A 15,532-nucleotide genomic window follows, 5' to 3' on the forward strand; every position below is an offset into this window, starting at 1 on the left:
CAGAGTTCCAACCATTCTACTGAGAGCAAAGAACACCGTCCCATAGTGAAGCTGATAGGAAAAAAAAATAATGAAAAGAACCCCAAAGAGGTGACCATTTCTGCCAAAAGACAACTAGTAGATGGTGTAAACTTACACTATTGACGCATTTTTACACTATTTAGTCTAAGGGTCTATTTAGATGAACCGACTGGCGACACTCAATAACCGCTGACTGGTAAATATCTACAGAACGGTGGTTGTTTTATAGCTAAATGATTGTAACAGATCGCTCACAGTGCATAGGCTGCCACTGATCTTGGCACCACAAGTCCTGTTTAAACAGGACGATGCGCTCCCCAGAACGATGATTTTTACGCAAGCTTAAAAATCATTTCACCTGACGATCGCGCCTTCTGTTTACACGGAAAGATTATAGCGAAACGAGCGTTCCTGGGAATGCTCGCTTCATGATAATCTATCAAACGAAGCTCCTTATGTCTGCACTATGACACCGTATTGATGTAATAAATGAATAATATCATGAAAAAACCCCATTGTGTGAGAATTTAGCTTTATATTAGGATTCATGCATATTGCTATGCCAAGTGCACTTATGGAGCATGGTGCATCAAATACCAAACAATATTTTTCTGCTGTTCCACTATGGCCTGACTCTAGATTTTCTGTACACCATGCACTGAAACGTGTCGGGGATGTACTGTACATGGCCAGGAAATGAATGGTGCTGTGGAGAGGTGCCCAGTGTAAACTGTGTATGTCGGCCACCTCTCCAAAGACACCAGTGGTGGTCGGTACCCTTGGCAAAAAAAGCAGCAAATAAAACCCAAAAGATGAGACAGCAGGAAAATAGGGGCAGGTAGAAAAGGTAAATACATTGCAGACATGCTTATTTTCACACTGCCTACACCCTATTTAACAACCTTTTAGGTTTAGAAGTCGTCCATGGTGAACTATTTTTGTAAAAAAAAAAAAAACAGATAGATCCCAGGGTTTCATGGGTCTTGGATCCTCAGCAATCAGTTGTAATATCTATGGGAACACAATTTCCTGCATCGGCACCAAAGGGTAAAATAAAGGATTGCACAGATTCCGTGAAAATGAATGGGTGGTGTAATGCTGGGTCCTCCTGAAAAACGGCTTCTGATTTGGGCTAATACATGAGATTCGTGAAGGACACTGAACGGCACATGGAAACGCCAAGTATTACAAGACTAAGCCGCTTCAAAAAAAAAAAAAAAAAAGCCGGCGATCATTTTTCGGAAGCGGCTTCGCTGGCGATTTTGCTACCATCTTGGCGGCAGCTTTTAAAGGTGGCTTCCAAATGAAGAAGCCTGAAGAATGAGCATGTAACTTCTTTTATTTGCTTCTAAGTTTCTGAACCATGAACCAAATAAAAGAAGAGACACAAGACTGAGCATGTGCATAAGGCCGTTATGACATTGCTGTCTTTTTTTTTTTGCGGCACTTTTTGCAGGCGGAATTCGGCTGAAAAAGACACCAAGTGCACGTACCCCGACGGGACATCTGAAAAAGGGTTTTGCAAATCGGACAACTCCTTTCAAAAAGGAAGAGGTGAAACAGATTGGCTGCAATTTAATTGAGTAGCCAATCTGCTATTTTACTGAGGAGCCCACGCAAACAAAGAACATAGGAGCGCGGATTGTCGAGGAATAAAAAGAATACCAAAGTAAGGAAATAAAACAACCAATTTATAAAGTTTAGGAAAACTTACGACTTTTTGTTTCCAGTAATTATTCCACAGGTTTCGATATCCAGAACTCAACCGAATTATAAAAGCCATTTAAACCGAAACGATGCGTTAACGGGCAAAAAAAATAAAAAAATCCAATTCAATAAAGTGACAAGGTCAAACTGCAGACGGCTCTAGGTTTACTCATAGAAAAAAAGTCACTCGTCATCACAAATGTATAAATCCCCCTTTTATGTAGTAGCAGCAGCAGCAGAAGACAGGGTGAGCCTAAACAAAGTGTATCGGAAATATAGATATATGTCTCGGAAAGGAAAAAGAATCGAGCCCTTAAATCTGGACTATATTAGATAAAGGAAAACAAAATAAGAAACAATTAAAAAAATAAATTAGAACTGTAACTCTGTGTGAGAAATCCTCTCTAGAGGCCAGGTCTCCTCAGTGGCCTCCTCCCATGGGGCGTTACGCCCTGATCTCACCCCATCTTACTGGACCCATGATTTACCATAGTATCTTAATATACTTTTATCTCTTATGCTATGTGCTCTCAGAACCCCAGTATGGACTCGTCCCACAACATCTCCTCTTCCGTCCTTTGGTCCGCAATCTTTTTAGTCTTTTTGTGTTTTTTGCCCTCTTTGTCGGCGATCTGCTCCTCTTTCTTCTTCTTGTCTTTCCGGTGTTTGGACTTATCCGCTGAACACTCTTCTGCTTTCTTCTCCCGCTCGTCGTCTTCTTTCCCGGAGTCGGACTCTTCCGTTTTCCGTTTTTTCCGATCGCTGCTGCCGTTTTCTCGTCTGGCTTTGCTGTGGTGAGGTTTCCGGTCTTTGCTTCTGTGATCTTTTTTGTGTTTTTTCTCCTTTTTGTGGGAATCGTTGCTTTCGTCTGAGGAGGAGAAGTCGTCGCTGGAGTCTGGGCTGGAACGAGGGTGTTTTCTGGGCGGGGCGGTTGGTTTGTTGGGTAATTTTGGCATTGGCTTTGCATGCCAGTAAGGCTTATCCCAGCTTGGCAAACGCGAGTCAGGTGGATGATGGGGATTGTATGCAGGGTATGGCTTGGGGTGAGGAAGAGGGGGATACTTGTAAGGGGCAGCGGCACTAGCTTTCGGATGAATTGGTGCAGGTAGGGGCTCTTCTTCCTCACCGCTATCAGACAGATCTTGCCTGAACTGAGTCTTGGGCTCCAGTCCTCTCGCTTTCTGTACTTTTATGTAATCTGCTAATTCATCTTGAAAAGAGTCGTACGTCTTCTTAGTAGTCTTCATTAGATTAGCCACAAGAGTCTCTCTGAGGAAACAAAGTGATAAATCATTGTATGACTATGGGATTGTATCACAGAACTATACGTATATACTTAGAGGGGTATTGCCATCTCTCTCATCTTCCAAGATCCTATGCCAATATGTAGTAGGTGTAATAATAATAATAATAATATTAGCAAATACATCCAGTTAGAAATGTAGCATAGTTCTTCTGATTAGCTATACCCTATGCACAGGGCATCACAGTAGCTTAGGTTGCCATGGTTACGACCATTAGCAACTAGCTAAGTAACTGTCACTATAGCAGTGGCTGTAACTATGGATACCAAAGTTACCGCAATGCCCAGCACGGGGGGTAAGCGACAGCTTATCAGGAAAACTATACTACATTTCTAATTGAAGGTATTTGCTAATATTATTATTACAGCTACTACATATTGGGATAAGATCTTGGAGATGAGAATACCCCTTAAAGTATCGTACTAAAGAATATCCGAGTATGTCACATGCATCCATGGTACGACCATCAACCGCTAAGATGGCGCTTCAGTATTTGATGATTAGCTGTTAAAGGGAGCCCTCTTCCTTTGTCTACATCCCTTAGGTGCTGATTAATGAGCCTTGATTGGCGTTATCACTAATCTCGGCTATACCTCGACTGATGTACTGATCATGTGTCGGGAAGCATGACAGTAAGTGTTAAGTTTCCCTGCAGCGCCACCACAGGTAAAAGTAAGTATTACACGGGTCCTCCAGAGACGCTTTTTGTCTCTCTCTGGCCATGAGATGAGGATCCTGAACAGAGTCCCCCCTCTATTAATTCAGACTGACCTTATATAGTGTACGGAAATGGCTTTTCTATACAAGACAGCTCCCTTTACAGGGTGGTCCGAGCGCTTGTGTTTTTTGCACGGTGGTCAGAAATTGCCTAGAGCAGCATGGTTGTGCTTGTGCCTTTCCATCCAATGTCTATGGGACAGAGAGACGCCGCAGCACATTGCTGAATGCAACAGATCAGTAATGGGACCATCACTCCTTTCGAATGGAACAAATACATACATTTATTATCTACTCTATCACCTCGATAACGAAACACATTTGTTTCTCTAATCTGATAGGGACACAGACATATGTGGTATTGGTCCCATAGACTGGAGAGGACTCATTGACTTCTATGGGGATAGAAGTCAATGCCAGGCATGCTCTGTCCCCTGTGCAGCGGTGATTGCGCAGGGACAGGAGGAGGTGAGCTGAATAGTATAGATAGAGGATAAAGGAAAAAAATACACAAAAAGAAACCCCATCCATAGAGTCCATTGTCAGGAGGTGACTCCTGATGGCTGTTACATACTTGATTTGGTGCTTGTTTCCTTGCATGTGGGACTGGTACATCTCTATGGAGGTGAGGGTAATGCTGCAGATCGGACACACAAATATTCCTTCGCCTGTAGGTGGGAAAGATGATAGGATTACATATCACAGGACACACAGACACTGAGTAACTCCAAAACTGGAACTACGGGAGTTAATATTTCCAGTTCTCTCAGAAAGTCAGGCTGTACTTACCAATGCCGGGTCACAGCACCGATGTAGGATGCCGGCAGACCCAGGGGCGGACATATCATTGGTGCAGCTGCACAGGGGCCCAAGGAGTAAGGGGGCCCATTTTGACCTCCAAACCAGGTGGAATTGTGTGTTATAATGAGCTATTGGACTGGAAAGGGCCCATATATTGTTCTTGCATAAGGGACCTTTTAGGTGTATGCCCGACAGTGGGCAGACCCCAGTGATAAAGGAGGAGGCAGCACTGAGTGTCCATGACGCGGGGGAACTCAGCACCCTCCAGGTAGTGGATTTTATTTTCTGGGATGTCCGGTTATTCCCCAAATAACCCTAATTCATCAGATACACTAGAGTTGGAGCCATAGGGCCAATATAAAGGAACACTACGGCCACAGCTGATACAAGGTGTAACACCCCGTGCAGAATCGGAGGGGTCCCGCACTAGATATAGCCCCGTATCAGTGTTGCCTGGAGAGTTATATTGGCTCTTGTAGGGTCTAGCATCTTACAGGCCACCCAATTCACTGCATGTGATACTTTAGTTCCCCTGCAGAATCTGATTGGTTAACAAGATCCCCCCTACGTATCCTTTCCCACTGGCAGGGGGTTTGGGCAGTTTTTAAGTCATGTGAAGACACAATCGACATATACAAATTCATTGCAGATGGTGTGCTACCTGTCAGTCATTTGTTCTTACCCCCAGAGTCCATAGGGACCCCGGTCTCCCCCAGCTCTGCCATCATCTTCCGGCGTGCTTCATTGCGGGCGTGCTTTTTGCCGCTGTAGTGCTGCTGGGCCACCTGGGGCTTGTTGAAGGTGGCGCAGCACAGCTTGCAGTACTTGTTCGGGTCACTCAGGTCAATGGCGTTATCACCACAGGAAGGATCCGCGCTCGCGTCCTGCTGGATGGATTTCTCTGCCGGAGGAGACAATGTGGGATCGGACTCGGTGACAGCTGCAAATGGGAAGAGCAACAGCTTTGACAACAAATGGCAGCACAGCTGTGCAGACAAGACGGCCTGTGTGCCCCGTAACCTAGACTGTACCAGATGACATCCTTTATTAACAGATGGTAATGTCCACTGCACAAAGTTATCAGACTTACCGATAAATTAATAATTTGTGCTCCCATCTACATGTCAAGTTCAAGTGAGCGCTGCGAGCTATCAGTTATCTGTACGCCCCATGCTCGCCAAGTACACAGGGCATACAGGCACCAACGTGGAGGGGGAACGCTACAAAATGGTTATTACTGCTTAGTATGAAAACTTTAAAAATAAATATATATAAAAAATAAATAAATCATGAGGATGCATATTTTTTTTTACTTTTTCTGGTTTACTTTGCACTTGTTTTTCCATTTACTGCGATCCTTTGCGATTATATGTGAAATCTGATATATACAAATCATGACCATTTGTTATTTGGAATAAAAGCATTGCTCAAATAAAATAAAAAATAAATAAAATGATAATAATTATCTGGCAATAAAGCTCATCTGGGGCTATGACCTCGCAAGGATGCAGCCATTTTGCAGGGACAGCGGTTTTTCTTTTATCCATTTTTTTATGGTTGTCAGAGCGGTTTAATTTTTCACGTTGCCATATAAAGTCATGTTTTTTTTGCAGGAGGAGTTGCATTTTATTTTAATATCACATTTGGGGTATATACGATGTGTTTAAAACCTTTTATTGGTGGAAAACAAATATTTTTTTATTTTTTTTACACTGCTTACCGTGCAGTAAAAGTGACTTTTCTTCTACGAGTCAGTATGGTTATGGCGAAACCAAATGTCCTACTTTTATGCAATAAAACCTATTTGTGTCGCCATATTGTGAGAGCTATAAACTTTTTTTTTAATTTTTCTGTCAACACAGATGTGTGATTATTGTGGGTTGATGTCTTCATTGGCTTCATTTTGTGATTTCTGTTTTTTTTTTTTTATATTACAAAATTTTTATTTTACATATTATATTATGATGTTTCAGAGAAAATATACTTTGAAGAATCGGCTGGGAACTGTAGTAGGCGACGCTCCCGGCTGACTCTTACCAACGTTGGTAGAGGTGACTGACTGTTCTCTTGCTACGGGAGAGACCTGTCAATCACCTCCAGCAGCGCTGGGAAGAGCCGGCCAGAGGCGGTGCCGGGCTAGTCTTCTCTCTGTGCCGCTGATGGGTTTCTTGCTATGTATACACACAGCAAAGACCCATCAGTCATCTGGAGTGGCGGCAGAAAAAGCTCTCTTCAAACTCTATTTTCTCTGAAACGCTCTGGCAATCGTGCAGCCGGGCTCTGATTCGTGTTGCCCGTATTTTGGGCAGCATGGACGAAGTGGCAGGTTTCCTTTAGGCCTATGGTTGGGTAAATAGGCCATCCAGAAATCAGCACTGAAGTGGGATTTAATAGGGGCTCCGCTCGGTGCTCTTGTTACCAGAAAAGGAATGGGTGGCCCTGCATTAGGGAAAGAAATGGAAGCTTCTTTTGGATGAAATAATAATTAAAAAAAAAAAACAACAACGCCTACTGGGTCTTGTAAGCCAAAAACAGGCCACTCCGTCAGAGGGTAAGCCACTGGCTGGCCGGTGGAGCGGTACAGCATGCTGTCAGGCACAGGGTTACATGTGTCCCTCTGCGGCGCTGATGTCCGTGCTGCCCATGTGTCCTCACCTGTTTCTGCCTGGGCGTTCTCCTCAGGGCCCGTCCACCACTCGTTGTTCTCTCCGTTCATCTGCCGCAGCTTCTTGGCATGAATCTTCCCTATGTAATGTGACTGGGCGACGACTGGGGAGCTGAATACCATGTTGCAGAGGCTGCAGAACTTGTTCTTGTCCAGAGAAGAGTCTTTCTCCACCTAAAAGGATATAATGGCATCATAACGGGGCTGTTCGTATCATCACAGCTGACGTGTCGCCGGATTTCGTAATACAAGCTCCATATGTTATTAAACCGATCTCTTAGTCCTGGTGAAGCCAGTGTACTTACTTTGACAGAATGGCTGTAAATTCCATTTTTGAAAATCTTCCTGCCTGACAATTCAAAAGAGCATTTAATGAATGCAGCCATTCTGACCTACATTTGCAATGCAAGTACACCAGCCTCATCAAGTCGAAGAGATCTATATAATAATATGCAGTTTGTATTGTGAAAACTGGTGACAGATTTGTGCTTAAAAAAAAAATATATACAAAGGAGAACATTGTTCTCCTGTTACATTGTAACATTGGAACAAGGTACCAATGTAATGATAGAAATAGACACGGCCCTTGTGCACTGAAGTCACATATTTATCACTGATCCTGTCTTACTGCAGGAACTCCCATCATTTGCAAGCACGACATGAAAATATTCATATCACTGAGTCGACAAATGGTATAATTAAGGGCAGGGGTGATTAATGCGCAACTGATCATCTTGTCTCGTCTTTTAAAGGGCAAATAATCTCTGTGATTGGTAAGCAAGTGATAGCATGAAGAAAAGTTCCTGAGTCCTCTCCAGGGTGGCTGTTCAGGAAAGAAATGACAGTAACAGGCTGAAATACATAAGAAGGGTGATAACATGATAAAAAGCTCCTGAATCCTCTCCGGGGTCACTATTCAGGGAAGAAATTACACTAACGGGCTGTAATACATAAGAAGGGTGATAACATGAAGAAAAGCTCTTGAATCCTCTCCCGGGTCACTATTCAGGGAAGAAATTACACTAACGGGCTGTAATACATAAGAAGGGTGATAACATGAAGAAAAGCTCCTGAATCCTCTCCAGGGTCACTATTCAGGGTAGAAATTACACTAATGGGCTGTAATACATAAGAATGGTGATACCATGAAGAAAAGTTCCTGAATCCTCTGCAGGGTGACTGTTTGGGAAAGAAATGAGAAGGGTGATAAAGAAAAGTTCCTGTACATTCTCCCTGGCGTCACTGGAGGCTGTCCAGTGAAGAGGTGACAGTAACAGGCTGTTATAGGTAAAAGGCGTGATAACATGAAGAAGAGTTCCTGAATCCCCCCCTCTGAGGTTCCTGGAGGCAGAAAGGGAGAGATAATACCAGGATGTGATACATAAGAATGGTGATAACATAAAGAAAAGCTCCTGTTACCGTTTCCCTTCCCCCATGGTAACTGCATCTGTGCAGAAGAGAGGTGACACTAACAGGTTACTATAAGTAGAAAAGGTGATAACACCACTGCTGGTGGTGTCAGTTATCGTCTGCCGCCCTGACGTTGTGTCGACAGCGCTGCACTCTATTACCGAGCTCAGTGGTCCTCTGATCGGCTGCAGCGGTCGATGTGACATCAGCGCTGCATCCCTTTAACATCTGACAGTTCTTTCATGTCCGCAGTTTATAAGTCAGTTCTCTTATAATAAATTTTTTTTTAGAAGAGGCGTAAAACAAAAACTTACATGAAACTCCACATGATCCACTTTGTGTTTCTTCTTATAAGTCAATTCTTCCAGCTCTTGTTTCAGGAAATACAAGCGGACTTTCTGAGCGTGCCTCTTACCCTGCAGCAGAGAAGACATCTTATGTGCAAGCCAAAGGGAATTAATGGGGGCTACGCATGGAATGGAGCTGTTTACATCCAGCGGTACTAAGTGTCGGGACCCTTCACTCTCAGGATCGGTAGGGGTCACTGTGATAATCCTAGCGATAGGACATCACTTTATAGGATTAAAAAACTCCTGGAACCATTCTATAATGAAGATTAGGCTTGCTGCGACTACTGGTAAATCGGAAGGGAACTGCTGTGACTACAGGGGAAGTGGGGTGAGGAGGCAAGCTGTGCCGACTGCATTAGTGAGGAGGAGTATGGGGTATACAATATTTTAATATTATATGGGAGAAGGACGAATTGGTGCAACTACCAGAGGAAGCTCTGGTCTGACTACTGGGGGGAGAATAAAACCTACAGTGGCATATATTATATATATATATATATATATATATATATATATATATATATATATATATATATATGTATATATAATATATGGATTATTGGACCCTTGATTTTTGGGTGCCAAATTTAAGGAATTTTGCCACATTTACAGCGTTATAAGTTCAAGTTCTTGTTACAGAATTGAAAAAAAAAAAAAAGCGCCCAGGAAACGATCGGAGGGAGAAGCATCAACCGTGTAGACCGTACCTCGTAATGCGCGTTCCTGTGGGCTTCAAACTGTAAGACCGCCCCGCACACCCGACAGAAGGTGTCTGTAAAAAGTTCCTTTTTAGTTTTTTCATCCAGTTCTATTTCTGTGAAAAGAAAATAACAAAGACATTCAGAAAATTATCGCACAGAGATCAAAAATAATATGCCCCCCCCATCCACTTCATTATATACACGTGGTCAAAATTGTTGGTACCCCTCGTTTAATGAAAGAAAAACCCACAATGGTCACAGAAATAACTTGAATCTGACAAAAGTAATAATAAATTAAAAATCTATGAAAATGAGCAAATGAAAGTCAGACATTGCTTTTCTGCTTCCACAGAATAATTAAAAAAAAATTAAGCTCATGAAATAGGCCTGGACAGAAATGATGGTACCCCTGAAAATAATGTGACAAAAGGGACATATTAAATCAAGTTGTGTCCAGTAATTATCATCATAGGTGTCTACAATCTTGTAATCAGTCAGTGGGCCTGTATATAGGGCTACAGATACTCACTGTGCTGTTTGGTGACGTGATGTGTACCACACTCAACATGGACCAGAGGAAGCAAAGGAAAGAGTTGTCTCAGGAGATTAGAAAGAAAATTATAGACAAGCATGTTAAAGATAAAGGTTATAAGACCATCTGCAAGCAGCTTGATGTTCCTGTGACTACAGTTGCACATATTATTCAGAAATTTAAGATCCATGGGACTGTAGCCAACCTCCCTGGACTTGGCCGCAGGAGGAAAATAGATGACAAATCAAAGAGAGGGATAATACGAATGGTAACAAAAGAGCCCAGAATAACTTCTAAAGAGATTAAAGGTGAACTTCAAGCTCAAGGAACATCAGTGTCAGATCGCACCATCCGTCGTTGTTTGATCCAAAGTGGACTTCATGGGAGACGACCAAAGAGAACACCATTGTTGAAAAAAAATCATAAAAAAGCCAAACTGGAATTTGCCAAACTACATGTTGACAAGCCACAAAGCTTCTGGGAGAATGTCCTATGGACAGATGAGACAAAAATGGAAGTTTTTGGCAAGGCACATCAGCTCTATGTTCACAGATGGAAAATGAAGCATATCAAGAAAAGAACACTGTCCCTACTGTGAAACATGGAGGAGGCTCTGTTATGTTCTGGGGCTGCTTTGCTGCATCTGGCACAGGGTGTCTTGAATCTATGCAGGGTACAATGAAATCTCAAGACTATCAAGGGATTCTAGAGAGAAATGTGCTGCCCAGTGTCAGAAAGCTTGGTCTCAGTCGCAGGTCATGGGTCTTGCAACAGGATAATGACCCAAAACACCCAGCTAAAAACACCCAAGAATGGCTAAGAGGAAAACATTGGACTATTCTGAAGTGGCCTTCTAGGAGCCCTGACCTAAATCCTATTGAGCATCTTTGGAAAGAGCTGAAACATGCCGTCTGGAAAAGGCAACCTTCAAACACGAGACAACTGGAGCAGTTTGCTCATGAGGAGTCGGCCAAAATACCTGTCGAGAGGAGCAGAAGTCTCATTGACAGTTACAGGAATCGTTTGATTGCAGTGATTGCCTCAAAAGGTTGTTCAACAAAATATTAAGTTAAGAAGAACCATCATTTCTGTCCAGGACTATTTCATGAGTTTAATTTTTTTTTAATTTCTGTGGAAGCAGAAAAGCAATGTCTGACTTTCATTTGTTCATTTTCATAGATTTATTTCATAGTTATTTCTGTGACCATTGTGGGTTTTTCTTTCATTAAACGAGGGGTACCAACAATTTTGACCACGTGTGTATATCACTTCTTTGCAGGTTTCCATCCAATCTATGGCTGTCTGGTTGCCCTTGGAAACAGACAACAGCTTATTCCCCCTCTGCTGTCAGACATGTGATCTATGTGCTGTCATTCTGGTTCCCATAATGGACTGTACCCCAAAAACAAAGTGAGAAAAAAAAAACAGAGAACTTTGCTTCTTTCTCCACTTATGAGCCACTTCTTTTCTTCCCCCCAGAACTCATCATTTACTATAACACACAGCCAAAAATTCTTGAAAGACCAGACAGTCCTTCCCCTACTGAGGGATCAGATTACATGCTGACCATATAAGACTAGGGAGAGAGGAGGTGGTCACAGCAGAGACACAGACAGTGCTGTTCTAGTCAGGGTTACATCTCAGCCTCACTGCGCGGTACTGCTGTATAACGTCGTGTTTCGGACCATGTGCCACATAGAGGCAGGAATCCCTCACATCTGTGTGTGCTGTGCATTGGAGACCTCAGCAGCTTTCAACACCCACCAGCTGAGAGACAACTGGAAATAGGAAGCATAGTCTACAGAGGGAAAAACCAGTGATGAATGCAGGATACAAGTCATATAATGGTCCGAAATAGTGTTATTCCTCATGTACCCACACAGCAGATTACTCTGAAAAGTCACCTGGACCTGTCAGCTATCCTTGGGTTGTTCCTCTGTTATTCCTTCTAGAAATGCATGAATAAATAGGAAATTCTGTGTCACCAACTGTGTGGTGTGGACGATGCATGGTGCTGCGCAACACAACAGTCACAAAAATATTTAGACTTATTGGAAATTTTGGTCACAGGTTGTGTGCGGCGCCATTATAGACCGCGATGCAAGTCGGGTGCAAATTTTTTGCAATTTGGCCATCATTTTAAAAAGGCAAATTGCAGCTATAAAATAGATGTAGGACATGAATTTTCCATGGATCTCCTGACCTGAAATTGACAGCCTCATTAGGCAAATATTTAGGTTGGGAGACCCATGTCCGGTCCATGCATCCTGGTCCCTACAACAAAGTCTATCCAGGCTCGGACTGGCCAACAGGGGGACAGGAGAATCCTCCGGCAGGCCGCCCCTGTGAAGTTGTGCTATGAGTAATGCTATTACACTTGATTCACAATTTGCAGAAAAAGGTATAATCTAATCATTCATTAAACAAGCTAGCCAAATTAATATTACATGAAAAGTAAATTTGTGTAGTAGTGTCAGATTATTTTTGCATGTAGCTGAACAGTGGTACCCAAGAATCAATGTTAAGAGCGGGCCTTTGTCAACCCAGTCCGACACTGAGTGTCTAAGTAAAGGAAGGTTGACTATGCTGCATGGTGTCCTGCTGGTTACTGGACAGGACGACCTCTGGAGGAGGACTGGTAGGATCTACCAGTTAAAGGACAGTATGGCAATGTCTGTGATGGGAATACCCCTCCACAAAAATATATATATATTTTTTTTCCATCATTCATTTTCTTCCTGAGTGCAAAGTTATGTAACTTTCTAAAAAGTCTAATGTTCTACCATTTTCCTTCTGCTCTTAGTTCTGATTTCTCCCTCATCTTGGTGTTAGGCTATGTGCACACAAAAAAACACCTGAAAATCACTTAAAAAATAAAAACCCGATAGCCTCTTCCTATTCATTTGTAATGAAAAAACACTTTGCTGTTCATGTTAAATGTTTTCAGCAATTAGAGAGAGTGGAAAAAAAAGGATTTCACAAAGGGCAGACAAACCGGGCCTTAGGAAAGCAGGAAACCACATGTAGAAGAAAAAAGCGCAGGATAGAAGCTGTGCTGTGAAGACACAGACATAGCATCCAGCCTATATTACTGGGAAAAACGCTCCCAGAGATGAAAAATCTGAAATTTGGATAAAGCTCCAAACTGCAAATCAGGGGAGGAGAGGGGCTGAAAATGAATGAGGATTGTATATAGGCTTAGTGTAATTGTATTAAAGGGTAGCGGACAGAAGATTCATGAATCAGAGTGTATGTTATTCTCTGAAATGCTGAAGGCGATAAAGGAGGGGGTCACACCAGACTGGTTTAGAAAAATTCCCCAAAAACAGTCCTGGAGCATCTTTTGTAAGTCCTCTATTGTTCTTCCTGGAAAAGTATGGAAAACTTACAACTGGGTGTTACCTTTGTACCCCCTACATACTCTGACACTTAGCTAATCGGTACTAATGTGGTTTGGAAGTAACCCCTATTGAGTATGGGGACGCCCAGCTGTCCCTTTATTTTTATATTTTCAGGAGGAACATCAGAGTTTTCAGAAAAGATGTTCCAGGGGTATTTACCAAGACAGACATGTCAGAAAAGGAACCTTTTTGCTATATCTTTCAGCTTTTTAGAGACACAATAGATTATAGCTCTGCACGAGGCAGGCAGAGGGCTGTCAGGAGTCTCCGGTGCCATCTGTACCCAGCTGTTGTAGCCTTTTTAAGCTTGCAGTATACTCCCGTGTGAGATTCCCGGTTCCCCAGGTACAGCAGACTCTAGATAGACCTCTGGGTAGATAGTATGTCACGGCAGCACGAGCCTGGAGACAACTACATGCACATAACGCTGGATAGTCATGGCACGATAGCCCGCCACTTGTCACATATGCAGGCAAATATTGGGACTACAATCCTGGTCCAGAGGCCAAGTCAGTGTTCAAAGTCCTGCAAACCGCATCCTAACATCCGCGGCTCATTACATTAGCCGGACCGATGGCAGCATGACGCAAACATGATAGCTCACCCGACCGCCTAGCCAAAAGAGGAGCCGCGAATGTTGGCAGGTAGGAGGCGTCCAGTGACCACAGAATAAGCAAATTTAATTGCACAAGTCTATTAATTAGCCAAACCACAGCACACAGTGTTGAGTAAACCCCCAAAAATTACAAGAACTCGTGTAAAAATGCTGCAAAAGCCATAATGAATTGGTTGCAAAAACAAAAATGTCTCAAAAGCAAGCTTCATTCAATTGTCTAGATTATCCAAAAATCTACACTACAAGAGCAAATTCACATGTAGATATTTTTTATGCTGGAGTGGCAATTCTGTATTTTTTGTGTGCTTTTTTTGGGGGCTACATCCATGAGATCTGCTGCTGCTGAACTTCCACAGGAAATCCACAGTTGTTATTTCCACACGCAGAGTTTGCGGTAATTTGACTGAATGTGTGATCGATAAATTAGCAAACTGTGCGTATGAAATCCTAATCAATTTATTCTGAGCATTTTGCACAGTTTTGCTCACTCTTGTGGCATTTGCTGATTTTTTTTTTTGTCAAATTCATGAAAATGACGCAATTTTGTGAAAAAAATAAATAAATCACATCATCCATTTGACGCGCACAACTGTAACATTTGCCCAAAAATATCTGTCGAACAATAAAAGAAAAATATAAAAAGTACTCTGGGAGGAGTGGGGGTGCCTAGGTACACATGAGCAAAAATTTGGCGACCTTTTTTTTTAAAAAATTTGCAAATAATGAATACGCTGCAACAATTTAGATGAAAAAAACTGTGAAAAAAAACTAAACAAAACAACAAGTAGAAAATAGACTTCAAAGTAAGATTAAATGAAGACTTTGGCACAAAAAACAGCCATAACCAGGAATCATAGACAAAAACTGGCTACAAATAATGGGCAATAATGGAGCGGGCCCTATATTTTTGGCGAATGCATTGTATAGAGGGGACCCTGACTATATAAAAACAAACAGAACAGAGGACAAGGGGTTATTAGAACTGTTAAAGAGGTTGTCCACTACTTTTTCATTGATGGCTTATCCTTAGGAAAGGTCATCAATGTCTGATCGGTCGGGGTCCGACACCCCCCTACGATCAGCTGTTATCGGCGGCCACAAATACTCACTTGCAGAGTTGTCCGTCTTCTGATAGTGGCCACGTCAGGGTACTGCACATCAACCTGATATTGATTTGAATAGGAGGCAGATGTGTAGTACCAAGCCCCAGCCACAATCAGAAGACTACCACTATCTCCGCAAGTTAGTATTTTTGGCTGGCAGCCACCGCCAACACCAATAGCAGCTGATCGGCAGGAGTGCCGGTG

General features: G+C 42.6%; 1 protein-coding gene across 1 annotated transcript in view; it reads right to left on the bottom strand.

The window, feature by feature from the left end:
• Positions 1–1,759: 1,759 nt before the first annotated feature.
• The window catches only part of KRCC1 (lysine rich coiled-coil 1), a 30,055-nt gene continuing 16,282 nt past the window's right edge, over positions 1,760–15,532 (bottom strand). Inside the window, exons 2-7 of the mRNA XM_073649146.1 lie at positions 9,683–9,789; positions 8,940–9,041; positions 7,206–7,389; positions 5,233–5,490; positions 4,324–4,417; positions 1,760–2,997 (exon numbers count right to left, since the gene is read on the bottom strand). Of these exons, the coding sequence (XP_073505247.1) occupies positions 2,259–2,997; positions 4,324–4,417; positions 5,233–5,490; positions 7,206–7,389; positions 8,940–9,041; positions 9,683–9,789 (1,484 nt within the window). The 3' untranslated portion in view covers positions 1,760–2,258. The remainder of the gene's footprint in view (positions 2,998–4,323; positions 4,418–5,232; positions 5,491–7,205; positions 7,390–8,939; positions 9,042–9,682; positions 9,790–15,532) is intronic.

This window comes from Phyllobates terribilis, unplaced genomic scaffold (genome assembly GCF_046119375.1).
Source record: "Phyllobates terribilis strain yellow unplaced genomic scaffold, ASM4611937v1 Scaffold_1__5_contigs__length_1240528914, whole genome shotgun sequence".
NCBI lineage: Eukaryota > Metazoa > Chordata > Amphibia > Anura > Dendrobatidae > Phyllobates > Phyllobates terribilis.